We start from the raw sequence: 27,193 nt of genomic DNA on the forward strand, positions 1-27,193 counted from the left end.
GGGTGTCGCTCACGGCCCCAAACAATGTGTGCAGGGTTCCCAAGCCCACCATCCAGGTGCCACTTGGTACACCGTGCCACTGTGCCTAGTCTGTCCCAAGCCCACATGTACCGGGTGCCACTTGGTAGACTACTAACACTACCTACAAACACCAGAAACTAGTTGCAACTCCTGAACAGAGATCAAGTTGATTAATAAGTCGAGAGGGGCACTTAAGCATTCCAATGCGTGGTAGTAACTGTTCATGGATCACAAACACAGAACTCAGTTCCTGAGAACGGCTGCAATGAGACAACCCACCATGTACTCCTACATGGCCTCTCACCGCTACCTTTACCAAATCGTGTTCACACACTTAGCTCTCAACAGTAGGACATGTTCACCACATTCCAATTCATCCCCGATGAATCAGACCTGACTCAACTCTAAGCAGTAGCAGGCATGACAAACAAGCATGAATGAGTAGGCACATCAGGGCTCAAACAACCCCTACTCATGCTAGTGGGTTTCATCTATTTACTGTGGCAATGACAGGTCATGCAGAGGAAAGGGGTTCAACTACCGCAGCATGTAACAGTTGAATCGTTGTTGTCCTAATGTAGTAAAAGAGAGCAGGAGCGAGAGAGTGGGATTATATCGGAATGAACAAGGGAGTTTTGCTTGCCTGGCACTTCTGAAGATAGTATAGCTCTTCATCGGTGTCATCGATCACGTCGTCGGAAACATCGTCTACCGAGAGGGGACAAATGCCGGCGAACAAAGAAGAAACATAATCAATGCCATGCAACAATATGACGCATGAATGTGACATGTCAATATGCTGTTGATTGGGCTAATGCAACTAGCAACAAGTTAAATGGAGTTGGTTTGAACACTATGTTCAAATTCAAACTCCATATGTGCTTTCTTAAATGCCATTTAATTGAATTGTCCTAAACAGAGGACATAAGTTTCTCTAACATGCATGCAAATGCCATAAACAGATTCTTTGGATTTTTCTGATCATTTTTCATATATAATTTATCTTATTTGGAGTTATAGATAATTTTCTATGAATTTTAGAAGTTTTGGGCATTTTCTAGAATTTTCAGGTTTGTTTCTAAATAAGAAAATACCAGGAAATGTGTTTATGACGTCAGCACCGCGTCAGGCTTGCGTCGGCAAGTCAACACAGTCAAAACGGACAAGTGGGTCCCGCATGTCATAGACAGACTGGTTAACAGGGGTTAATTAAACTAGACTATTTTAACCCGGGGTTTAATTAGGGTCTGGGGCCCAAATGTCAGTCGCACGGGGAGGGTTACTTAGCAGCTTAAACAGGGATTAGCCGGCGGCTAATCGCCGGCGTAAGCGGGGCACGTCAGAGTTGCCCGTCCGGCCAACTCTGGCGACGAGGGGTCGTGCGGCTAGGCTAGTTGGAACTGGCGCAACGAGGCGCGTAGCTTGGTGGCATCGGGCAGTCCTGGGGTGACCAGGTGTGTCGCCGGCGTTGAGGTTTAGCAGCGGCGGAGCTCGGCCTCGAGCGGGTGCGGGGTTTCAGCGAGAGCTGGAGCAAACGGCGTGGCGCGTTAACTTCCCGGGGACGCGGTGAGCATGTTGATGGTGCTGGGACGAGCGGGAGAGTGCAGCAGCATGGAGCTCGTCGGCCATGGCGGCGGCCGAAGCTCGGAGCTCGCGGACGAGGGTGCTACGGCACAAGAACGAGCAAAACAAAGGGGGGAGAACGGGCAGGAGCTCACGGTGAACTCGATGGCGTCGTCGGTGAGGTCGGGGAAGCACCAAAGAGAGCGGAGCGGCGATGGGGATCTCCGGCGTCCGGGGTTGAAGAAGACGACGGGGAGAGCACTCGGGGGCGTCCGGCGGCACGTGGGTCGTCGGGAAGGCATAGGAGACGGTGGTGAATCTCTGGAACACGGTGGCGACGCTAGGCAGTGGCAGTGGCCGCAGCGGCAGTGAGCGGCGGCGACGGCTACGCTCAGCGCATGCGAGGGAGAGAGGCAGAGGAGGGGAAAGGAGCGAGGAGAGTGAGAAAAGGGTGGGAGGGTCGCGTGGCATCGTCCAGAGCCGTCCAGAGCGAGCAGGCAGGCTGGAGGTGGCCGGGCATGTGCCGGCGGGCGTCGGCCACGCGCGCTCCAGTCCTTCTGGCGTGAGCTGGAAGAAGACAAGGGAGAGAGATGGGCTGGGCCAACAGTGTTGGGCCAACACAGTGCAGGCCAGGTAAGTGGCTCAGGTAAGCCTCTCTCCCCTTTTTTTCTATTTTGTTTTCTGTTTTCTATTTCGTTTGAAGTTTGTCTTGAGTTTGGTTTTCAAGCCAAACCAATTTTTTTATGCTTCTGAAAATTATTATGTGGACTTAGGAAACTAGTTCAGAGCCACATGCAAACTTTCAAAATTATTGGGCTTATATCTATTTTATAGTAAATATAAACCCAATTCAAATAGCTAGTGAATTAATTCAAAGGCCCAAGAATAATTATTTCTGTGATTCCAAAAATATTGGTTTGAGTTTTAGCTCTTGCCAATATTTTCAGAGATTAGCAGCAACATTTTGTTGGGCTCATTTGAAAATATTTTAATGTTGATCATTTTTAAAAGATTTCTGAGGTTTGAGAATTCCCTCAATTCAATTTCCTTGAATTTAAGATGATGCATAGATGCATATGCAATGACAAGCAAAGGCCAAAGTTAGGGCTGTGACAGGCAGGTTAAGAAGTGCAGTTAGATCCTTGTCTGATGTACATCAAACATAAAGATGTGCTGATTTAAGGCAAAGAGTGCAAACGAGGCCAACTTTCAACCTTGTTGGCCTGGTTACGTGAGAAGGTGGTCCTTGGCGTTTTCTTCGGCCCGTAGACAACGAAAATACCACTTTTCGTTTTCTGGGCAACAAAGTGCACTCTTTCGGCCGTGCTAGCGATGAAGCACTTCTCTTCATTCGCGACGGCAACGACAAGGTGCTATAATTAAAATTTCAGTAAAAATGATTATATTTTTGGGATTTTATGAAGTGTAAAAAAATTATTTTTTAAAAAATCTAATTTCTGGCCTTATAATCCCCTTGCTGGTCAATGATGCAACTATTCTTGTGAATGCATAAAGGAGTTTTGAAGTGTGAGAAAAGCAGCAAAAAAAAAAATCTCAGCTCATGAGTCATGACCAAATGGAGTAAATTGTACAAAACCACCACTTTGAATGCTAGGTTTACGAAAAACACTATAATATATTTTTTTTTCAAAAAACATCATGTCTTCAGTAATCTTTTTACAAAAAATCACTGATCGGCGGATCTTGCTCAGTTAAGTAAGTTTATGATAAATGGGGCCCGCCAGTCAGGCCAACGTGACACAACCTAAGTAACGGCGACATTGGCTAACGTTATCATCATGTATGGCCCTATGGGGTCCACTTGTCATTGAAACAAAAAGAAAACAATTGATTCGTCAACCTCCCGTCGCGCTCGCTCCTGCCACGCACGCTGCTCGCCGCGGCCGCCGTGCCTTGCTGTTGCCGCACCCGCTGCTCGCCGCGGCCGCCGCGCCTTGCTGCTCGCCGCGGCTGCCGTGCCTCGCTGCTGTCGCGCCCGCTGCTCGCTACCGCCTCCGCACATCGCTGCTCGCCACCGCCTTTCGCGCCTCGCTGCTCGCCGCGGCCGCCACGCCTCGCTGCTGCCGCACCCGCTGCTCGCCGCCGCCGCCGCACCTGCTGCGTGTTCGCTGTTTGCCGCACCCGCTGCCTGCTGTTCACTGCCGCGGCCCGTCCCAACCCCGATCGAGGTCGCCCGTCCTGCCCCCAGATGAGGCAGAGCCCGCCATAGTCGTTGCACGTAAATTGTTCGTTGGAATGCCCAGGAGAGGCTTGTTAGACTGACAAGTAGGCCCCATGTCCAGCAAACGTTTTCATGTAACGGTGTGAGAAATTGGTGCGACGTCAGCCTGACTGGCGGGCTCCATTTGTCATAAACTCACTTAACTGAGTAAGATCCGCCGATCAGTGTTTTTTGCAAAACCATGGACATGATGTTTTTTAAAAAAAAATGTATTGTAATGTTTTTCACAAACCTAGTTTTTAAAGTAGTGGTTTTGTGCAGTTTATTCCGACCAAATGCGAGCAACCATCAAGCGCTCCACCACCGGAAAAGAAACCGAGCGGGTTATCCACATCTCTCGTGTCGTCGTGGCTTATTCTTCCGCCACCCACCCATCCCACGTCCGCTGCCGAGTATAGTGGGTAGAGATGAAATGCGGCCGTCGTCGATGGTGCTGCAGCTCCCACGGCTGGGACGAGTCGCCGGAGTAACGGCGGCACCTGCATCCAAAGCCGGGCCCCGCAAATTGAATTCCCATGGGTGCCGCAGCAGCCGGCGCTCCCCCTCGTCCAGCAGCAGAAGCAGCAGCTGGTTCTCCTCCAACGCCGAGAATCCCGGCCCCGACACCAGAGACGGTAACAGGACTAGTAGTAGGAGGTGGTGGTCCGACGACCAATTCGACGTGGAGGAGGAGGAGGAGGAATTCGGGAGCGAGGGCTCGTTTGGTTCTGCAAGGGAGATGTTCGACGAGCCATGGTTTACCAAGGTACTTGCTCATGCTCAGATTTCCTCGCGGTAATTTACTCAGATGTGTCATGTGTGTGGTAACTGCAACTGGAGTAGTATTCTCTGGCGGCAGGTCTTCAGGGTGTACGGGTATGTGCTCCCGGTGCTGCTGGCTTCCATGCTGGTGACAACGGGGCCACAGGCTTTCCTCATGGCCATGGCCATCCCGCTCGCCCAGTCCGTTCTCTCCTTCGCCATTTCCAAGATTGGTTCATTTGGGCGGCGCCGCCGTGACGAAGAAGAATATGACGACGATGGTTATTATTATTCCGATTACGGCAGCGGCGGCTGGGAAGCTGAAGAACAGTATAGAAGCAACTCCTCCTCGACGTACAGAGGAGACAGCAGCACTACTAGCAGCAGGTACCAGCAGCAGCAACAGGAGTCTGCAGATTCACATCCAACGGCAGAACCAGGTGATATTAACGGTACCACCGGCACAGCAACTAGAAGTGAAAGTGGTAGTATCAGTTTTGGGGGATGGGACGAGCTGGAAGAAGGCGACGACCGCCGCCGCAGCAGCAGGTGGAGTGCAGGAGCGTCGCCGGTGGATACTGCTACCGCTGGCGGTGCAGTGGGAACGAGTAGACCACCTGCAACTAGAAGGAGAAGAAGCAGAGGAGCTGCAGCTGCAAGGTACAGGCAGGCGCCCCTGCCGATGCGCTTGCTCATCGCGCTCTTCCCATTCCTGGGTTCATGGTTCAGAATTATGCTCTAATTCCATAAATTAGAGTCAATCCCTCCACGAAGAATATTTATCGTTGTTTCTCGTCCAGGTGTATACCAATGTGTATGCATAACTAGATCGATCCTCACGATCCAGTGTGTGTATTACCATTTGTTTTTTGAAATAGATGTACTCCATATTACCAGTATAGTAATTTTTTAGAAAGAATAACGAGGCAGTAATGTCTCAAGAAAAGCGCTCAAAAAATAAGGGTCCGAATAACTGCCACACGTGTGGTATGGACGGAAACCCGCCCGCACGCCTCGTGTGGCATGGACGGGAACCGGCCCGCACGACCACGTCCGCGCGCACAAAAGCACGGCCCGCACGTCCGGTGTGTGGCAACCCTGCCCGCACTGCCCCGTCCGGGCCAGACGACCCGCTGCCCGCACGACCCAGCCGTTCCCGACCTCCGATCCATCCCCTCTCTCGTCTGCCGCCATCGTCCCCCACCTCTCGAACCCCGACCTCCGTCGCCGGCCATCTCTGGTTGCCATGGCAACCAGGGCAGATCCGTGGGGCGCTCCCACCGCAAACCACACCCCAACCCTCCCCACCCCCAGCCCCCCACTCCAACCCAGCCCTCCAGAGACGATCATCTAAAACCAGGTGAAATCTCCCGATCTCATCCTTCTCATCCTTAAGGCTGAAAATCTCTCGATATTGTACTGGGTCCATGCTATAGGGGTAGAACACTGCATGGTTCAGTGTATATTCGCAAATTGTCAGGCAGAGTACACCAGATCTGCCATGTACTACGTTTGACATTAACTTAAGTTCATAGTTTAATTGACGCAAGTAGTTGGGTATGAAATGGATGAGTAGGAATCCCTAAAAAAGGGCAGGAAGGACAATTTTTGGAATGAAGGGGGTGGGAAAAATTAATTGCCACTTGTGTATAACGACAGTTGCCACCTTTCGTTGTCAGTAGCTGCCACCTATTTTGACCTGTTGCTTGCCATCCCTATCTTCTATGTGCAAGCAGCAGAAGAATGCAATTCTTGTGGATTGTTGATGCCTTCTTGTTCGTGCAGTGATTGAGAACACATCGGAAAGAAGCGAGACACGGAAAGAATGAATCACGAAGATGGCGCCGATGCTTGGGGTTCTCAAAGGCCAGAAATGCCCCCTTGGGATGCATCAGAGTACAGTCAACTCATCTCTGCAGGGCCGTTGCTGCCACTACTAGAACAGTATGCAGGCGTAGGTATGATGCGTGATAACAAAAGAAGAGAACAGTTGCCATCTTCGCAACGATGAAGATGACATTCTACTTATGTCATACACTGTCATTTTTTCGCAGATTCTTATGACCAAAACACTCATAGGGGGCCCCCGTGGCAAGTTCAGTCACAAGGCGCTAACACTGACAAATGTACGGGCAGCCAACTTCAACTAGCTAGTATGTCTAATCAAGGTAATGCAAAACGAAAAAAGAGCACATACTGATGTGGACATGAAAAATGAACATGCAAAAAAACTGGCAAAAGGACTCACGAGTTATCACGGGTGAAAATGCAGAGCCTTCATGCAGCACGTGGCATCAGGCAGCACCCATGTACCTACCATCGACGTCATACACATGTGAGTCCATAAAAAAAGTGAAGTTGCGGATGCTCAATTAGCAGAAGGAGCATAGTTGACAACTACAATTGCCATGACTGGACATCTATAGTTGCCATGAATTGAAAACTACACTTCTCATCCCTGGACAACTGTTGTTGCCATCCCTGGACACCTGTAGTTGCCATGGAGGAACAACTGCAGTTGCCATGCCAGTGCAACTACATTTGCCATGCCATGGCAACTGCAGTTGCCACACAGGAACAACTGCGGTTGCCATACCGACGCAACTACAGTTGCCATGCCAGTAAAACTGCAGTTGCCACATCAGGGGCAACTGCAGTTGCCGTGCTAGCACAAAACTGCATTTGCCATGAATTGACCAACCACTACTATGCTTACAGGTTATTACGCTGGTGGTAACCCGGCAAACGTCTCATGGCAAGCTTCACAAATTGCAGGTGGAGCACGTCATTATGGTGTCACAGACCACACAAGATGGTCAAATGCAGCACAACAAGGTAAGGAAAAAATCTGAACCACAAAAAACAGCGCTACATTTGTTATTTGTAGTTATTTGTAAACAAAACAATTAGTTGCCATGTTTGTTGAACAGTAGCTGCCATGACTGGACAGCTACAGCTGCCATACATGTCCACGCGCAGACTCACGGCTTGCTGTTTGAAATGATGTCATGCCAAATCGCTCGAAGATGGTGTGATCCGTTGCGATACACATGTTATCCAAACAAAAGTCTTACTCCCGTACCTATTTTTTCTATTACAGGGCCTACAACTACACTGAACAGCGGCGCGGGGACATCTACGGCGGGGAGCTCTGAGCGCACGGAAGACGCGTTCCACCAGCCAGCAGACAATCATGCCACAAACAATTTCGAGTCAGAGTCGGGAATGGCAATCATTCCAGCAATGCCGACAAGCACCCCTTTGAACACAAGCACTGGCAACACTCAATTAGATGGAACTGCCGCCGATACCGAAGTGAATGATGAAACTGACGACGACGCACAAGGGGATGAAGATGGTGGGCAATCAGAGATCGTGGTACCTCAGCCACCGTACATTGGGCAGAGATTTGAATCGTTCGAACAAGCAAAGGAATACTACCAGACATATGCAAAGTTCCATGGATTTGCGGTCAACACTGAGTACCATAGGAAAATTAAGAAAACTAACGAGTACAGCAGAGGTGAGATGAGGTGCCACAAGGCACGGAGGAACAAGAAGGGGAAAGGTGTTGCGTCTGTCGTTCCGGAACGAAAGAGAGGTATCATTCTCAAGACTGAGTGCCCTGTCCGGTGTAAGCTAAACGTAGATGGAGCAAAGTGGGTGGTCAATGAATATTTTGACGAGCACAACCACCAACTCATAAAGAAGTTCGACCTGGTAAAATTTCTGACCGCCCACAAAGGGTTCACCCCCGTCGAAAGGCAATTCGTAAAGCTGCTACATGATTGTAACGTCGGTCCATCAAGAATGGTACATATACTATCTCTCATCCACGGCAAAAAGGGGACTCTGAGTAGCATGTCGTACATACCAGCTGACGTCACAAACCTACAGGCCAAGTACCGTAGAGAGAGCAAGTTGGCAGACATAGAGGCCACAATGGCCTACTTTGATGAAAAAATGAAGGAAGACCCAGATTTCTTCTACAGGATAAGGTTGGACGATGAGGACCGTGTCAAGAACATGTATTGGGTGGATGGTGCTACAAGGAGAGTCTACAAACATTTCCAAGATTGCATTTTATTCGACGCGACGTACCTCACCAATATGTACAAGATGCCATGCGCTCCGTTCATAGGAATAAATAACCACAATCAGTCGTTGCAGTTCGGCTCCGGCTCGTCCGGAACAAAGACACGGATGGGTACGTTTGGCTGTTCAAGACCTTCTTGAAGTGCATGGATGGACTTGCTCCGATGAACATAATAACAGACCAAGATTTCAGCATGCGTGCAGGCATAGAGGAGGTCTTTCCGTTGGCAGTGCACAGGCACTGCAGGTGGCACATTATAAAGAAGGCTGAGGAGACGTTAGGGCCGTTCTTTGCTGACCATCCAGAGCTGCACAAGGCATTCGAGCTGTGCGTGGACCACAGCTTGACGGTGGAGGAGTTTGAAAGGAGCTGGATGGCCATGACTGAAACACATAAAGTCCAAGACAATGAGACTCTTGTTAGCCTGTGGGAGAAGCGAATGTACTGGGTGCCGGCCTACTTCATGTAGTGCTTCTTCCCCTTTCTGCAGACTACGCAGCGCAGCGAGGGGTTCAATGCTGTTTTGAAGCGGTACGTCAGCCCTGGCAACTCATTGCTATTGTTTGCCAAGTAGTACACAGCTTTGCAACAAAAAATTCTGGGATCTGAGCTACAGCAAGAAGCGACCACAGCACTAAAGCAGCCAAAATTGCTAACGTATTTACCGATAGAGAGGCAAATGAGCAAGATATACACCAACAAGATCTTTAACAAGTAAGTCAGTTGCGTTACAGTCTTATTTGCAGAAAAAGCACCAAGTCAGTAGGTGCCTTATAGAGTGCAATGCAGTTGCCATGTTTAATGAAATACTGTTTGCCATGCTTACTCAGCTGCATGATGCCATGTTCAATGAAAATTCTGTTTTGCCATGCTTGCTCGGGTGCATTTTCCTTGTTGAATGAAGTTCAGTTGCCATATTTAATGCACTGTGCTTCCATTGGGGCATGTTGGCATGCAAATGCCAATGTCAACTGGAAAAAATGTTATATTGGCGACACATATGCAGAAATGCAGTTGCCATGTTTAATAAAATGCATCTGCCATGTTTGTTGAAATGCAATTGACATGTTTACTCAACTGTAGATGCCATGTTTAAATAAAAGGGCAGTTGCCATGTTTTATGCAATGTGCGGGAATGTTGGTGTGGAAAAATGACGATGTCCAGTTGAAAATGTACTATAGTTGCCATGTCTAGTGTACTGCATTTGCCATGTCTAGTGTACTGCATTTGCCATGTTCAACGTACTATATTTGCCATGTTCAATGAACTATGTTTGCCATCTTCAAACAAAATGTATTTCTATTTCCATGACAACATAAGGTGGTACAAGAAAAGTGCGCACGATAGTTTAACAGAAAACACACAAAACTTGCAGATTCCAGGAAGAAATAAAGCGTGCCAGCATGTTCATGGCTTTCCAAGTGGACGAACATACGTTCAAGGTGTGTTCTATTTTGGGCATGTCAGATTCAGAACCTGAATACCCGGACAAAGGAAGGAACTACTTCGTCAAAGCCTCGATAGGCGAAGGCGAGTACTACTGCCAATGCTACAAGTTCGGACGGGACGACATTGTGTGCTGTCACATACTAAAAGTAATGGACATGAACGGTGTGACACGGATGCCCCACCATTTCATAAGGCGGCGATGGACTTGGGACGCTGACGACGCGTTGGCGCCGCAGACAACACACGCAGTTCTGGCTGTGCATGACGAGAGACCTGAGTCAACCATGGAAGCCGTGAGGCACGTTGCGCTGACAAAGAACTATGCTGAGCTAATTGATGAAGCGTGCAAGAGTGATGAGACAGCGAGAGTCGCAGAAAAACACAGGAAGGCACTGAAAAGAGAGCTTGATGAGATCAAGAAGAGGAAAGTTGAGGAAGCCTTACACCGGTTCCCCCGCACATCAAGTGTGCCTTCATCCACGGGGCCATCATCTGAAAACTCGAAGATAGGATCTGGAACAGCAAGCACACAGACCCAGGTCAGGAACCCACCCCGTTCTATCACAAAGGGTCGTCCAAGAGAGATAAGGTACAAGTCGGGATTGGAGATCCAAGCAAAACACAAGAAAACGAAGAAAGGGGCGGGCAATCCATGAGCAAAAATTGGGGCGATGTGACATGGTCCTTGTGGACAGTTTGTTTTGTACCCTATATGATGAGAATTTTTTTTAAAAAAAATTGGGAGAATGACTCTTGAGGGGCATCAGAAGTGGAAGGAAAATTCATTGAATGGATAAATGCAGTTGCCATGTTATGGGTACTTAATCTGCCATGTTATGTGTAGTTAATCTGACATGTTATGTGTAGTTGGTCTGCCATGCTATTTTATACTAAATATGCCATGCTATTTTATACTAAATATGACATGCTATTTTATAGTAAATATGCCATGCTATTTTATACTAAATATGACATGCTATTTTATAGTAAATATGCCATGCTAGTTGTACTGGATCTGCCATTTTAGTTGTACTGGATCTGCCATGTTAGTTGTTCTGTATCTGCCATGTTAATTATGCTGGATCTGCCATGTTAGTTGTACTGTATCTGCCATGTTAGCTGTACTGAAAATATACCATGATATTTGTAATGACTCTGCATGGCATATATTTCCATGACAATACGACGCGGTTTAGAGACACATAGTGTGTTGTGTGCAAATGTATGGAAACAAGTTGGAAAAATCGTAACGTGCATAAACCGCAGCAAAGGTTGTGGCTACATGATCAACCTACCCATGCTAGCCGGTGCGGTTAGCGATGAAAAAGAAGAAGCAAAACAGCCAAAATGAAAAACGACGATGACTTTCACTACCCATGTCTGATGAACTACATTTGCCATCTTTTTTAAAACATCATAGACGCATTCGAAACAGCAAACCGGTGCTAGAAATGATGAAACCATTGTAATAATGACAAACATAAAAACATATCTGCTGTAACGCCTAAAATAGGTTCATGTCCACACATATATTACAGAAACTATTCAAATGTCGCTCACACACCACCACTACATAGTTAGGCTACGCGGGGTTGCAGTCATAACATAGCACACAAACATAGTTTTCAACGAGAAACAAAGAGATAGTACCTTACATTCCTCGGCAACAGAATGTAAGGTATGCGTCCGGTGTGTAACACCATGTGATCACTTGTACTTCTTGATGACTTTCTTGACAGCTTCCTCCACGAACTCGTGTGCTACGGACCGCTTGTTGAAATCTTCATTCGTCAACCAGTTCCATGTGTAGATTTTCCGGAGCTCAACGACCGTTGCAGCTGTGATAGGGGGGACAATTCTGCCTTCCCACTTTGCAAAGTATTCCAGCGCTTGAAAGCCACAGTCCGTCCTGCACGAGGAAAAGAGTCAGGTGAACACGCAAAAAGGACAGTCGTAACAAAGATAGACTTCAATTCAGATGTGACAACAAAAGAGGGGTTGGATTGATGTAAATGGCACATGAAGGAAGGAAGAAGTTACGTGTTCCCTTGCTTCGCAGTCGCCACATACTCAGTCGGGAAATGCCTGATCTGGACCTTTGAATGTTCGTAGTGACGGTTCCATGTCTCTTTGAGGTTGTTAATGAAGAATTAGGCATGCGTAGTAGGGTCTGCATCAGCTTCCGAACGGATTGAATCAAGCACCTCAAAACTTTGGTTCTTCAGGTCAAGACAGATCGCATAGTGGTGACCACACTTGTCGTGTGGGTCATGTGGTGCAAGCTCCTGGAACATGGGGAACATGACCTGCATTTAAAAGTGAAGAAATGAGAAGCAGAGTTCACATAAAGAACAGCAGAGGGACAAAAAAATTAGAATCACGTAGAATGTTTGGTTATGGGTGGGGTAGTTGAAAGAAAGTTGCCGTCCATGTATGAACAAAATGTGCCGTGTATTTTACTATCAAGTTGCCACATAGTTTGCACGGGATGCAAAAAACAAGAAGTCAGTGTGCATGGCAGCTGTTGCCACATGAAAACATCTGCCACATAAACACAAAGTGCAGATGGTGGCAAAAAACCACACCATGTGAAAAAACATTGCAGACAGGGAAGGAGTACTCACATATTTCTTCAGTGTGAGCTCGAATTCACCGTGTTGAGCAAAATTCTTCCTCAGGATTTTGTGGTGGAAGTCACCATCCCATATTTTGCAGGTCACACTGTAATGCATGATTATCCTATCGGCACACACATCGGTGTGATTGTTGATGTAGTCGATCCCGCATGCAACTACATTCGTCGACATTTTACCGTTTGGCCTCACGGACTCGGCAAGATCACCCAGCTCGACGTACGTCCCTCCGCACTGAATGACTTTGGTTCTGTCCAAACATAAGCTGTATGAAAACGATATGACATGGAATAATCATGCCTACTAAGTAAAAATACATGAAAGTACGAAGAAGATGAATGGTAAAAAAGGAGCAAAGCAAAATGAGAGATTATGGGGTGTGGTCATTTATGCTTTCAGCTCCTTCATGTGCTTGCTGCTGGCCCTCGCATTTCCAAACCTCTTGACGATATCGTACAGCTGGGTCTGTTCCTTAGTGGCCCTGAATTCGGGCTCGTAGTCTTCCACGGGAGGTGGGTGAACTACCCTCTGCTGCCTCACAGAACCAGGAGTGGCACTCCTAATGGTATCCTCAGATATCGTATCTGCAGGCACGTTGGAACTTGATTGCCCTTGCCCTCGTGAGGACCTCCTCTGCAATGCTGCCTCCTCAATCATGCGGTAAGCTTCGTCAAGTGACGGTGAAATCTCCTCAGGGGTGGCTGCAATGATAAAAAAAGTGGGTTAGGATACCTAGAAAATCAAAAACAGATGGATTGTGAGAAGATAGGGTGCATGATGTGAGATCTAGGTAGAAAAAGTGGGGCAGTTGCCATGTGTTGTCCAACTAAAGTGGCCATGTCGTAGCAACTACAATTGCCATGTAGTTGCACTGTAGTTGCCATCTAGTTGGACTGTAGTTGCCATGTCACAGCAACTACATTTGCCATGTTGTGTCAACTCCATTTGCCATGTGATTGCCGTATGAAAAAATGCAGCATGGAAACAAAAAATGCAGGCGACATGGCGTGGAAAATCCAGTTGCCATGTGTAATGCACTGTATTTGCCATGTGACAGCAACTACAGTTGCCATGTTGAATCAACTTCAGTTGCCACGTGGTTGCCCAAATGTCAAAATGCAGCATGGCAGCAAAAAAAATGTAGGTGACATGGTACATCAAATCCAGTTGCCATGTCATCACATGTCAGTTGCCATCACAAGTGAGAACCCCCAAAAAATATGATTGAGACAAAAGTCAAACTACAAAGATGTATACAAGAAAAATCATAAGGACATGACAAGTGTACCTTGCACAATCGGCTCTGCGAACTTGACAGCCTTCCTGCTCTCGACCATTGGCTGCGCCATCATTGCGGGCATGCCTCCTGGGAAAGCAACGGCAACTGGCATAGGATCTTGCACCACCGGTTGATCTTGACTGATGCCAAGGCTGAAGCTCGGTGGGGTAAAGGCCATTGGGTGCCTCTCATTCCTACTGGCCGGACCACGAACGACTTGCGGGGCAGAATCCAAGGGTGAAAGATCGACAAACATATCTGAATCGGCCGCTACAGATGATCGGCCTTATTTGCAGGGCGGGGCATGTTGTCAGCGGTATCAGCCACAGCTTTCATGACAATCTTCTTGTTTGGGCTGTAGGGGACACCGACATTGACTGGGAGCCTGGAAGTGCGCAGATTTATGCTGGGGATTTCCACTGCGGGTAAAGGCGCAGTCTGCTCCGGTTTTTCACCTGCGTCACTCATGCCCGGCTTGACACTTGCATCAGTTGTGCTCCAGTCTTCCGGTTTCTCCATCACATTGCTTTTGGCAGGTGGCGGGAACAGTGTGGACGCAGCAACATAACCAGACTCGTCTCTCCTGCTCCTAGCTACAGCCGGTGCGTTGGGTATGTCTGTTGGTTGCTTGCGGGGGCTACGACGCCTAGGTGGAAGACCAGCACGCGAAACAGTCGCCTTAGCAGTATCTGCACCCACAGGAGATGGAGCTGTTGTGCCAGGACTCTCACCTGTAGATGGCATATCCTTGTGAACTGCCGCCTCAGCCACTTCTGTCGTGGACACAGGAGTGCCACACGCACGCGCTTGGAATTAGTGTCAGATGAGCGGGAATCTTCCTTGCTTAGGTTCGTCTCGGGAGCGTCCACTTCAACACTTGCTGATGGGGTGGCATGGCTCACAGTAGCATCCTTCATTGCCACAAGAGTTGGCAATATTTCAGCTGTCCTAGCAGATACCGACTCGTCACTCCCCGATGTACGGATGCCTGTTGTTCTAGCCTGCACATCTGCAGCCGGCGGAGATGGTCGGCCACTTGCATCAGAGTTGGTGGGAGCGGTCAACGGTGCAGCAGCAGTATTGTTGCCTGGTGCCTCATGTACATCTGAGTTGCCCCCTGTTGACAACTTTGAATGCAGGCGTTCGAGCGGGTCCTTACTGATATGCTTGGCCCCGCGCGTAGTAGTCTTCTTCACCTTGCAAAAAAAAAGCACACGAAAAAGGTATTAAAAAGTGAACAAAAATATGTTTTCCTTGGTAGAAATCTTTAAAAAAATGAGAAACAAGTGGAAAAGCTGGCAGTTGCCATGTAAGGGGAACGTGAGTTGCCATGTGTCATAATTAGCAGTTGCCATCCAGCAGCAGTTGCCATGTTAGCCAAATTGAAGAATGATAAAAATGTTTGATCTGCCATGAATGCAATTTCAAACCTAGGTGTGGGATGAGCTCACAAGCCAACGTAAAGATGGTAGTTGCCATTAGGTACATAAAGTTACCATTTGGCCTAGATTCCAGTTGCCATGTAAAAACAATAGGAGTTGCCATACACTTAAAAAGGAAGGAAAAAATCATTTGGAGAACAGCAGTTGCCACGTGGGGGGCGATGACAGAAGACAATGTGACAAGCTAATACGGATGCATTGGAAAATCAAGAAAGTATAGCGCTATGTCAATGAAAAGCGGATGAAAAAACCTACTTCCTGACTGCCTTCCTCATGTCTGGCAACACGATAGGATCCCCGGTGTTGGTTGTCGTCGTGCGAGGAGATGACCTGGTGGAAGGGGTGTCACCGGCAATGGGGGCGCCTTTGTTCAACCGAGCAGAAACACGGGTTGGCGTTGGCGCCTGTTTCTTCATAACTGCTCGTCCACCAGCTGTCGGCTCGCTGCACGTATGAGATGGAGGAAAAAAAGATGGCAATTGTCAGACAACAAACTCGTTGTCGTGCTTGACAAAAACAAGTGCAAAAAAAGGATGAGTCTGTTCGAAGAAAATAGACAAAGCAAAAAACTAAAATAAAAGTCGAACCTCTTCCTGGTAGCTACGGGGTCGGTCCTAGACCTCTTGCTAGCAGAACCCTGCCCAACACCCTCTGGAGCCCTCCCCCTCTTTGATGGCAAAACCCCCTCGCCTCTCGCAGCCGTGTGTTGTTTCACTTTCTCCGGTTGGGGGACATCTGTTGCATCCTTGCCCTTGTTACCACCTGCGTGAACTTCAGCATGATCATCATCATCGGTGTTCTCTTGCACATTCTCCATGACATCGTCGTCATCCTTGCTGAGACCAGCATCTCCACCTAGTTCATCTTGTGTGTCAGTAGGCTCTTGGGAACTGTTGTAGTCATACCAGCCACGGCAACCGGTTGGCCGGTGTGTACGTTCTGGGACAAACGAAGTGAACTGCCTCGCAACTGCGTCGCTGTCAGAGCCACTGAGGGACGTCCACCCCTCAACCAACTTCCCGAGCAAGCCGGTCATTCCAGATGCAAACTGCCCTATTAGATGCTCAACAGGTGCCCTCGCCTGTGCATGAAACAAAGAAGCATCAATGACCACCGTATTGCAATCACTTGCACGACATCAAAAAATACTCCACGGCAAACCATAGATGTACATTTTTTGATTACCTCGGCAGGGCAAGACGGAGCTGAGTACACGTCCATCCACTTTCCAAAGTTTTGAGGCCCCCCAAACACGCTGTAGTCTATAGCATGCTTGGCCATCAGCTGGAAAGAACAAAAAAAGAAAAAAAAGCTAGGACGTAAGAGAGAGAATGTAAGTTTAAGCACGAATGAAAAGGGTTGCCATGTGGAATGAGACATGGATACAGTACTCAGACAGCCATGGATAACAAAGGTAGTCAGCTCTTATGACCCACAGATGGTTGCCTCATGCCAATTTGTAGGCATGCCGTGTGGGCAAAGAAACTAGAACTAACCTGCAGTTTTCCGTATGTGGTGTCAGTAGCCTTGTCTGCGGCAAGCACAGCCTTGACAGCGTTGATAGTCCACGCAGAAACAGCAAACTTGTGCGCAAGCGGCGGGCCTCCTGTCCCAGTGAAATCCACGGTGGACAGGTCAAGACAGTCGACGTACATGAGCTGATGCAAAACAATTTTAAAAAGAAATAAATATCAGTTGCCATCATGGGTACTGTGTGGACGAAAACAGGATAATATATGTTCCCATGATAATCAAGTTGAGGTGCATGAAAAGAATAGAAGAAAAAGAAGAAGATGCCATCTCCATGTGCTAATTGCCATCATAGTGTGATAGCAGTTTCCATGTTGTTATGATGGCAGTTGCCATCATAGTATGATGACAGTTGCCATACTAATATGATGGGAGTTGCCATATTCTCATTATGCCAGTTGCCATATTGTCATTATGGCAGCTGCCATCTTGATATGATCAGGTTGCCATCTTGTTATGATCAGGTTGCCATGCATGAATAAAAGTGTGTTAAAAAACAGTGTTCACAGAAAGAACTAGTAAAAAAATACCATTAAATGCAGTCGACAACCCTTTTGGTACATCTTGCTTGAGAATGCATCGTGCAGGAAGTCGGCAATAAACATACACCAATTCATGTTCTTCACATTTCCCAGATCCGCCTGCACCACACAAAATTTCAGGACAAAAAAAGGTTGCCGCATCAGAAATCAAATGTAAAAAAACATCGGAAAACGCTGGCAGTCACTAGCTTTACACATGACATCGGAGCCAAAAAGATCAAAGGAAAATAAAGTAGTAAAGATGGATCATTCACCAGGATGGGGAAGCATTTGTTGCTTGGGCGAAGAGAGGTGGTCGGAGCGAAAACAGCTGAGATGAGGTACATGAGTAGCTTCATCTTGAAAACATCTCCATGCGTCGTCATGGCCTACAGCGAATCTACCACTGCGGACGTGTTCGACATGGATTTAGACCCAGGAAACAAACGGGGGAACAACGCTTTCTCGATCTCATTGTTGACCTCGTACGGGACTTTCATATGTCCACGAGGTACACCCAAAGTGCAGAACATGGATTCCTCGTTCAACGGTAGTCTTCCACGTCCCGGAATCACGAATTCCCTGGAGGCGGGGTCGTAGATCTCACCAAGCCAGTCGCATACAGGGTTGACAAGGTTCGTGCACCGGACATCCATCATAGACTGCATACCCATCTCAGCAGCAGCCCCCTTCTGATCGTCGGTGAATTTGTCAGTCAACGCAGTCAGTCGTTCTTGGGAGGCTCTATTGCGAATACGTTTCTTCTTCTGCAAAAAACAGACAAAAAGTGATCAGTTGTTGCCATGTTTTTGCAAACAGTGATCGGTTGTTGCCATGTTTTGCAATGTCATGAAATTTTAGTTCGTGTCAGATGACTGCAAGCTCGAGGTGTCAACCAGTAACATAAATCAGGAGGAAGGGAGATGTGTGAACATTTACCTCATCACCCTCTTTTCTCCGTCCATTTGCCCGATTACGCTGTGGTGGATCCATGAAATCATCATCATCATTTTGATGATCGCCACGAGCCATTCTGTTGAGATAGGAACAGACCAAATTGTCATGGTGGTCAGCCAAAAACTTGCCACATGCAAAGCATATGTATAGCATCTGACAGAATTGATATGCAAATTTGGTTGCCACATTATGCAGCCAATTTGCCACACTGTCTTATCTGCAGAATGGCAACAGACAGTGTGTTCACATTCTATTCGCCACATGAATATACTATCCAAGTGGCAACAGGCACACTTGATGTGCACATTAGTTGCCGTCCAGTGCAGTTGGCTCCTGAAACTGCATTGACTACTGATTTTGGCAACTATCACAGTGTGGTAACTATCACAAATCATTCAGAAAAATTAGATGCCACAATAAAAAGCATGTTGGTGGCTACTATCATAGTAATTCAGCAAATTTAGTTGCCACATGGAAGAGCGTGTGTGTGGCAACTATCACAGTCATTCAATAAAAATAGCTGCCCCATGCAAAAGCTTATATGTGGCAACTAGCACAGTCATTTCAGTAATTTGTTGCCATAAAGGGGAAACACATTTGTGGCAACTATCACATTTGTTCAGGGAGTTAGTTGCCACACAATCATGATAGTTAATGAAACTATCAAGTTCGCCTCATACTACAGTTTCAAAACCCAACTAACTAGATCTAGGGTTCAATGGCAACTACCGCGACTTCAAATTCACCCTCAAAATTCTCCCACGAACTGACTGCAAACACAAATTCGAACCAATGCGCATCAAACAAACCGGGAGACACCTGCCCAATCCATAGGCAATACTAGTGCGTGCCTCCGAACAAGCATAACCACACCAACGATGCCGCCGCCGCGGCCGCGACGAAACTGCCCAGTGCCACCAAAAACGGCTAGCAGACGACTTCGGCGCCGGCGGGAACGCCGACGCATCGCCGAATCACCTGAATCTCTACGAATCTCGTGTAGGGAATGCAGTAATTTCAAAAAAATTCCTACGCACACGCAAGATCATAGTGATGCATAGCAACGAGAGGGGAGAGTATGATCTACGTACCCTTGTAGATCGCAACGAAAGCGTTGACACAACGTAGAGGAAGTAGTCGTACGTCTTCTTCCCGATCCGACCGATCCAAGCACCGTTACTCCGGCACCTCCGAGTTCTTAGCACACGTACAGCTCGATGACGCTCCCCGGGCTCCGATCCAGCAAAGCTTCGGGGATGAGTTTCGTCAGCACGACGGCGTGGTGACGATGATGATGTTCCACCGACGCAGGGCTTCGCCTACGCACTACAACGATATGATCGAGGTGGAATATGGTGGCAGGGGGCACCGCACACGGCTAAGGAACGATCACGAGGATCAACTTGTGTGTCCCAGGGTGCCCCCTTGCCTCCGTATATAAAGGAGCCAAGCGGAGGGGTGCGGCCGGCCAGGAGGTGGGCGCAGGAGGAGTCCTACTCCTACCGGGAGTAGGACTCCTCCCCCTTTTCCTTGTCCAAGTAGGAGAGAGGGGGAGAGAAGGAAAGGGGGGCGCCGCCCCTCCCTCCTTGTCCAATTCGGACTAGGGGGAGAGGGGGCGCGCGGCCTGCCCTGGCAGCCCCTTCCTCTTCTCCACATTAGGCCCATAAGGCCCATTAACCCCCTGGGGGGTTCCGGTAACTCCCCGGTGCTCCGGTTTTATCTGAAATTCATCTGGAACACTTCCGGTGTCCGAATATAGTCATCCAATATATCAATCTTTACGTCTCGACCATTTCGAGACTCCTCGTCATGTCCGTGATCACATCCGGGACTCCAAACTAACTTCGGTACATCAACATGCATAAAACTCATAACAACTGTCATCGTAACTTTAAGCGTGCGGACCCTACGGTTCGAGAACAATGCAGACATGACTGAGACAAATCTCTGGTCAATAACCAATAGCGGGACCTGGATGCCCATATTGGCTCCTACATATTCTACGAAGATCTTTATCGGTCAGACCGCATAACAACATACGTTGTTCCCTTTGTCATCGGTATTTTACTTGCCCGATATTCGATCGTCGGTGTCCAATACCTAGTTCAATCTCGTTACCGGCAAGTCTCTTTACTCATTCCGTAATACATCATCTCACAACTAACTCATTAGTTGCCATGCTTGCAAGGCTTATGTGATGTGCATTACCGAGAGGGCCCAGAGATACCTCTCCGACAATCGGAGTGACAAATCCTAATCTCGAAATATGCCAACCCAACATGTACCTTTGGAGAAACCTGTAATGCTCCTTTATAATCACCCAGTTACGTTGTGACATTTGGTAGCACACAAAGTGTTCCTCTGGCAAACGGGAGTTGCATAATCTCATAGTCATAGGAACATGTATAAGTCATGAAGAAAGCAATAGCAACATACTAAATGATCGGGTGCTAAGCTAATGGAATGGGTCATGTCAATCACATCATTCTCCTAATGATGTGATCCCGTTAATCAAATAACAACTCTTTTGTTTATGCTTAGGAAACATAACCATCTTCGATTAACGAGCTAGTCAAGTAGAGGCATACTAGTGACACTTTGTTTGTCTATGTATTCACACAAGTATTATGTTTCCGGTTAATACAATTCTAGCATGAATAATAGACATTTATCATGATATAAGGAAATAAATAATAACTTTATTATTGCCTCTAGGGCATATTTCCTTCAGTCTCCCACTTGCACTAGAGTCAATAATCTAGTTCACATCGCCATGTGATTTAACAGCAATAGTTAACATCACCATGTGATTAACACCCATAGTTCACATCAATATGTGATCAACACCCAAAGGGTTTACTAGAGTCAGTAATCTAGTTCACATCGCTATGTGATTAACACCCAAAGAGTACTAAGGTGTGATCATGTTTTGCTTGTGAGATAATTTTAGTCAACGGGTCTGCCACATTCAGATCCGTAAGTATTTTGCAAATTTCTATGTCAACAATGCTCTGCACGGAGCTACTCTAGCTTATTGCTCCCACTTTCAATATGTATCTAGATCGAGACTTAGAGTCATCCAGATCTGTGTCAAAACTTGCATCGACGTAACCTTTTACGACGAACCCTTTTTTTTCACCTCCATAATTGAGAAATATTTCCTTATTCCACTAAGGATAATTTTTGACCGCTGTCCAGTGATCTACTCTTAGATCACTATTGTAGTCCCTTGCTTAACACAGTGTAGGGTATACAATAGATCTGGTACACAGCATGGCATACTTTATAGAACCTATGGCTGAGGCATAGGGAATGACTTTCATTCTATCTCTATCTTCTGCCGTGGTTGGGCTTTGAGTCTTACTCAATTTCACACCTTGCAACACAGGCAAGAACTCTTTCTTTGACTGTTCCATTTTGAACTACTTCAAAATCTTGTCAAGGTATGTACTCATTGAAAAAACTTATCAAGCGTCTTGATCTATCTCTATAAATCTTGATGCTCAATATGTAAGCATCTTCACCGAAGTCTTTCTTTGAAAAAATCCTTTCAAACACTCCTTTATGCTTTACAGAATAATTCTACATTATTTCCGATCAACAATATGTCATTCACATATACTTATCAGAAATGTTGTAGTGCTCCCACTCACTTTCTTGTAAATACAGGCTTCACCGCAAGTCTGTATAAAACTATATGATTTGATCAACTCATCAAAGCGTATATTCCGACTTCGAGATGCTTGCACCAGTCCACAGATGGATCGCTGGAGCTTGCACATTTTGTTAGCACCTTTCGGATTGAAAAAACCTTCTAGTTGCATCGTATACAACTCTTCTTTAATAAATCCATTAAGGAATTCAGTTTTGTTTATCCATTTGCCAGATTTCATAAAATGCGGCAATTGCTAACATGATTCGGACAAACTTAAGCATAGATACGAGTGAGAATCTCTCATCACAGTCAACACCTTGAACTTGTCGAAAACCTTTTGCGACAATTCTAGCTTTGTAGATAATAACACTACTATCAGCGTCCGTCTTCCTCTTGAAGATCCATTTATTTTTATGGCTTGCCGATCATCGGGCAAATCCATCAAAGTCCATACTTTGTTCTCATACATGGATCATATCTCAGATTTCATGGTCTCAAACCATTTCGTGGAATCTGGGCTCATCATCGCTTCCTCATAGTTCGCAAGTTCGTCATGGTCTAGTAACATGACTTCCAGAACAGGATTACCGTACCACTCTAGTGCGGATCTTACTCTGGTTTACCTACGAGATTCGGTAGTAACTTGATCTGAAGTTACATGATCATCATCATCAGCTTCCTCACTAATTGGTGTAGTAGTCACAAGAACATATTTCTGTGATGAACTACTTCCCAATAAGGGAGAAGGTACAATTACCTTATCAAGTTTTCTACTTTCCTCCCACTCACTTCTTTCGAGAGAAACTCCTTCTCTAGAAAGTTTCTGAATTTAGCAACAAAAGTCTTGCCTTCGGATCTGTGATAGAAGGTGTATCCAATAGTTTCCTTTGGGTATCCTATGAAGACACATTTCTTCGATTTGGGTTTGAGCTTATCAGGTTGAAACTTTTTCACATAAGCATTGCAACCTCAAACTTTAAGAAACGACAGCTTAGGTTTCTTGCCAAACCATAGTTCAGGTGTCGTCTCAATGGATTTAGATGGTGCCCTATTTAACGTGAATGCAATTGTCTCTAATGCATAACCCCAAAACGATAGTGGTAGATCGGTAAGAGACATCATAGATTGCACCATATCTAATAAAGTACGGTTATGACGTTCGAACACACCATTGTGGTGTTCCAGGTGGCGTGAGTAGTGAAACTATTTCACATTGTTTTTTAACTGAAGGCCAAACTCGTAACTCAAATACTCTTCTCTACGATCAGATCGTAGAAACTTTATTTTCTTGTTACGATGATTTTTCACTTCACTCTGAAATTCTTTGAACTTTTCAAATGTTTCAGACTTATGTTTCATCAAGTAGATATACTCATATCTGCTCAAATCATCTGTGAAGATCAGAAAATAATGATACCTGTCGCGAACCTCAATATTCATCGGACCACATACATCAGTATGTATGATTTCCAACAAATCTGTTGCTCGCTCCATTGTTCTGAAGAACGGAGTCTTAGTCATCTTGCCCATGAGGCATGGTTCGCAAGCATTAACTGATTCATAATCAAGTGATTCCAAAAGCCCATCAGCATGGAGTTTCTTCATGCGATTTACACCAATATGACCTAAACGGCAGTGCTACAAATAAGTTGCACTATCATTATTAACTTTGCATCTTTTGGTTTCAATATTATGATTATGTGTATCACTACGATCGAGATCCAACGAACTATTTTCATTGGGTGTGTAACCATATAAGGTTTTATTCATGTAAACAGAACAACAATTTATTCTCTTACTTAAATGAATAACCGTATTACAATAAACATGATCAAATCATATTCATGCTCAACGTAAACACCAAATAACACTTATTTAGGTTCAACACTAATCCCGAATTTATAGGGAGTGTGCGATGATGATCATATCAATCTTGGAACCACTTCCAACACACATCGTCACTTCACCCTTAACTAGTCTCTGTTTATTCTGCAACTCCCGTTTCGAGTTACTAATCTTAGCAACTGATCCAGTATCAAATACTGAGGGGTTGCTATAAACACTAGTAAAGTACACATCAATAACATGTATATCAAATATACTTATGTTCACTTTGCCATCCTTCTTATCCGCCAATCACTTGGGGTAGTTCCGCTTCCAGTGACCAGTCCCTTTGCAGTAGAAGCACTTAGTCTCAGGCTTAGGATCAGACTTGGGCTTCTTCACTTGAGCAGCAACTTGCTTGCCGTTCTTCTTGAAGTTCCTCTTCTTCCCTTTACCCTTTTCTTAAAACTAGTGGTCTTGTTAACCATCAACACTTGATGTTTTTCTTGATTTCTACCTTCGTCGATTTCAGCATCACGAAGAGCTTGGGAATTACTTTTGTCATCCCTTGCATATTATAGTTCATCACGAAGTTCTACTAACTTGGTGATGGTGACTAGAGAATTCTGTCAATCACTATCTTATCTGGAAGATTAACTCCCACTTGATTCAAGCGATTGTAGTACCCAGACAATCTGAGCACATGCTCACTAGTTGAGCGATTCTCCTCCATCTTTTAGCTATAGAACTTGTTGGAGACTTCATATCTCTCAACTCGGGTATTTGCTTGAAATATTAACTTCAATTCCTGGAATATCTCATATGGTCCATGACGTTCAAAACGTCTTTGAAGTCCGGATTCTAAGTCGTTAAGCATGGTGCACTAAACTATCAAGTAGTCATCATATTGAGCTAGCCAAACGTTCATAACGTCTGCATCTGCTCCTGCAATAGGTCTGTCACCTAGCGGTGCATCAAGGACATAATTCTTCTATGCAGTAATGAGGATAAACCTCAGATCACAGATCCAATCCGCATCATTGCTACTAACATCCTTCAACACAATTTTCTCTAGGAACATATCAAAATAAACACAGGGAAGCAACAACGCGAGCTATTGATCTACAACATGATTTGCAAAATACTACCAGGACTAAGTTCATGATAAATTTAAGTTCAATTTAATCATATTACTTAAGAACTCCCACTTAGATAGACATCCCTCTAATCCTCTTAAGTGATCACGTGATCCAAATCAACTAAACCATGTCCGATCATCATGTGAGATGGAGTAGTTTCATTGGTGAACATCACTATGTTGATCATATCTACTATATGATTCACGCTCGACCTTTCGGTCTCCGTGTTCGGAGGCCATATCTGTATATGCTTGGCTCGTCAAGTATAACCTGAGTATTCCGCGTGTGCGACTGTTTTGCACCCGTTGTATTTGAACGTAGAGCCTATCACACCCGATCATCACGTGGTGTCTCAGCACGAAGAACTTTCGCAACGGTGCATACTCAGGGAGAACACTACTTGATAATTTAGTGAGAGATCATCTTATAATGCTACCGTCAATCAAAGCAAGATAAGATGCATAAAAGATAAACATCACATGCAATCAATATAAGTGATATGATATGGCCATCATCATCTTGTGCTTGTGATCTCCATCTCCAAAGCACCGTCGTGATCACCATCGTCACCGGCGCAACACCTTGATCTCCATCGTAGCATCGTTGTCGTCTCGCCGAGCTTGTGCTTCCACGACTATCGCTACCGTTTAGTGATAAAGTAAAGCATTACAGCGCGATTGCATTGCATACAATAAAGCGACAACCATATGGCTCCTGCCAGTTGCCGATAACTCGGTTACAAAACATGATCATCTCATACAATAAAATTTAGCATCATGTCTTGACCATATCACATCACAACATGCCCTGCAAAAACAAGTTAGACGTCCTCTACTTTGTTGTTGCAAGTTTTACGTGGCTGCTACGGGCTTAAGCAAGAACCAATCTTACCTACGCATCAAAACCACAACGATAGTTTGTCAAGTTGGTGTTGTTTAAACCTTCGCAAGGACCGGGCGTAGCCACACTCGGTTCAACTAAAGTTGGAGAAACTGTCACCCGCAAGCCACCTATGTGCAAAGCACGTCGGGAGAACCGGTCTCGCGTAAGCGTACGCGTAATGTCGGTCCGGGCCGCTTCGTCCAACAATACCGCCGAACCAAAGTATGACATGCTGGTAAGCAGTATGATTTATATCGCCCACAACTCACTTGTGTTCTACTCGTGCATATAACATCAACATATAAAACCTAGGCTCGGATGCCACTGTGGGGAACGCAGTAATTTCAAAAAAATTCCTACACACACGCAAGATCATGGTGATGCATAGCAACGAGAGGGGAGAGTATGATCTACGTACCCTTGTAGATCGCAACGGAAGCGTTGACACAACGTAGAGGAAGTAGTCGTACGTCTTCTTCCCGATCCGACCGATCCAAGCACCGTTACTCCGGCACCTCCGAGTTCTTAGCACACGTACAGCTCGATGACGCTCCCCGGGCTCCGATCCAGCAAAGCTTCGGGGATGAGTTCCGTCAGCACGACGGCGTGGTGACGATGATGATGTTCCACCGACGCAGGGCTTCGCCTAAGCACTACAACGATATGACCGAGGTGGAATATGGTGGTAGGGGGCACCGCACACGGCTAAGGAACGATCACGAGGATCAACTTGTGTGTCCTAGGGTGCCCCCTTGCCTCCATATATAAAGGAGCCAAGGGGAGGGGTGCGGCCGGCCAGGAGGTGGGCGCAGGAGGAGTCCTACTCGTACCGGGAGTAGGACTCCTCCCCCTTTTCCTTGTCCAAGTAGGAGAGAGGGGGGAGAGAAGGAAAGAGGGGGCGCCGCCCCTCCCTCCTTGTCCAATTCGGACTAGGGGGAGAGGGGGCGCGCGGCCTGCCCTGGCAGCCCCTTCCTCTTCTCCACATTAGGCCCATAAGGCCCATTAACCCCCCGGGGGGTTCCGGTAACCCCCCGGTGCTCCGGTTTTATCCGAAATTCATCCGGAACACTTCCGATGTCCGAATATAGTCATCCAATATATCAATCTTTACGTCTCGACCATTTCGAGACTCCTCGTCATGTCCGTGATCACATCCGGGACTCCGAACTAACTTCGGTACATCAACATGCATAAAACTCATAACAACTGTCATCGTAA

General features: G+C 46.4%; 3 protein-coding genes across 4 annotated transcripts; all 3 read left to right on the plus strand.

Annotated features, from left to right (window-relative positions):
- The first annotated feature begins 4,125 nt into the window (after positions 1-4,125).
- Positions 4,126-5,466, plus strand: LOC125515367 (uncharacterized). Of its 2 annotated transcripts, none has more exons than XM_048680803.2 (2): positions 4,126-4,571; positions 4,649-5,466. In XM_048680803.2, exons 1-2 carry the CDS (start codon positions 4,342-4,344, stop codon positions 5,307-5,309), a joined length of 891 nt encoding a protein of 296 aa, XP_048536760.2. In that variant the 5' UTR covers positions 4,126-4,341; the 3' UTR covers positions 5,310-5,466. The 2 variants fall into 2 exon arrangements, with proteins under 2 accessions (XP_048536760.2, XP_048536788.2); XM_048680831.2 differs by having other exon boundaries at positions 4,665-5,466.
- Positions 5,467-5,499: 33 nt separating this feature from the next.
- LOC147991522 (protein FAR1-RELATED SEQUENCE 5-like) lies at positions 5,500-9,132 on the plus strand. Its single transcript, XM_087538709.1, has 7 exons — positions 5,500-5,554; positions 6,361-6,525; positions 6,622-6,735; positions 6,840-6,902; positions 7,286-7,402; positions 7,668-8,774; positions 8,867-9,132. Exons 1-7 carry the CDS (start codon positions 5,500-5,502, stop codon positions 9,130-9,132), a joined length of 1,887 nt encoding a protein of 628 aa, XP_087394835.1.
- Positions 9,133-10,124: 992 nt separating this feature from the next.
- LOC147991523 (uncharacterized) lies at positions 10,125-10,769 on the plus strand. The gene has a single exon (XM_087538710.1). It carries the CDS (start codon positions 10,125-10,127, stop codon positions 10,767-10,769), a length of 645 nt encoding a protein of 214 aa, XP_087394836.1.
- Positions 10,770-27,193: the final 16,424 nt, after the last annotated feature.

This window comes from Triticum urartu, chromosome 1A, assembly GCF_056163025.1.
Source record: "Triticum urartu cultivar PI428250 chromosome 1A, HENAU_Tu73, whole genome shotgun sequence".
NCBI lineage: Eukaryota > Viridiplantae > Streptophyta > Magnoliopsida > Poales > Poaceae > Triticum > Triticum urartu.

Excerpts from the sequence above, each read along its gene's own strand:
- LOC147991522 (XM_087538709.1), top strand. The coding sequence starts at position 5,500 with ATGTCTCAAGAAAAGCGCTCAAAAAATAAGGGTCCGAATAACTGCCAC. Across the intron at positions 6,903-7,285 it reads ACCATCGACGTCATACACAT|GTTATTACGCTGGTGGTAAC; the intron begins GTGAGTCCATAA and ends CTATGCTTACAG. Across the intron at positions 8,775-8,866 it reads CGGAACAAAGACACGGATGG|GCATAGAGGAGGTCTTTCCG; the intron begins GTACGTTTGGCT and ends GCATGCGTGCAG.
- LOC125515367 (XM_048680831.2), top strand. The coding sequence starts at position 4,239 with ATGCGGCCGTCGTCGATGGTGCTGCAGCTCCCACGGCTGGGACGAGTC. Across the intron at positions 4,572-4,664 it reads ACGAGCCATGGTTTACCAAG|GTCTTCAGGGTGTACGGGTA; the intron begins GTACTTGCTCAT and ends CTCTGGCGGCAG.
- LOC147991523 (XM_087538710.1), top strand. The coding sequence starts at position 10,125 with ATGTCAGATTCAGAACCTGAATACCCGGACAAAGGAAGGAACTACTTC.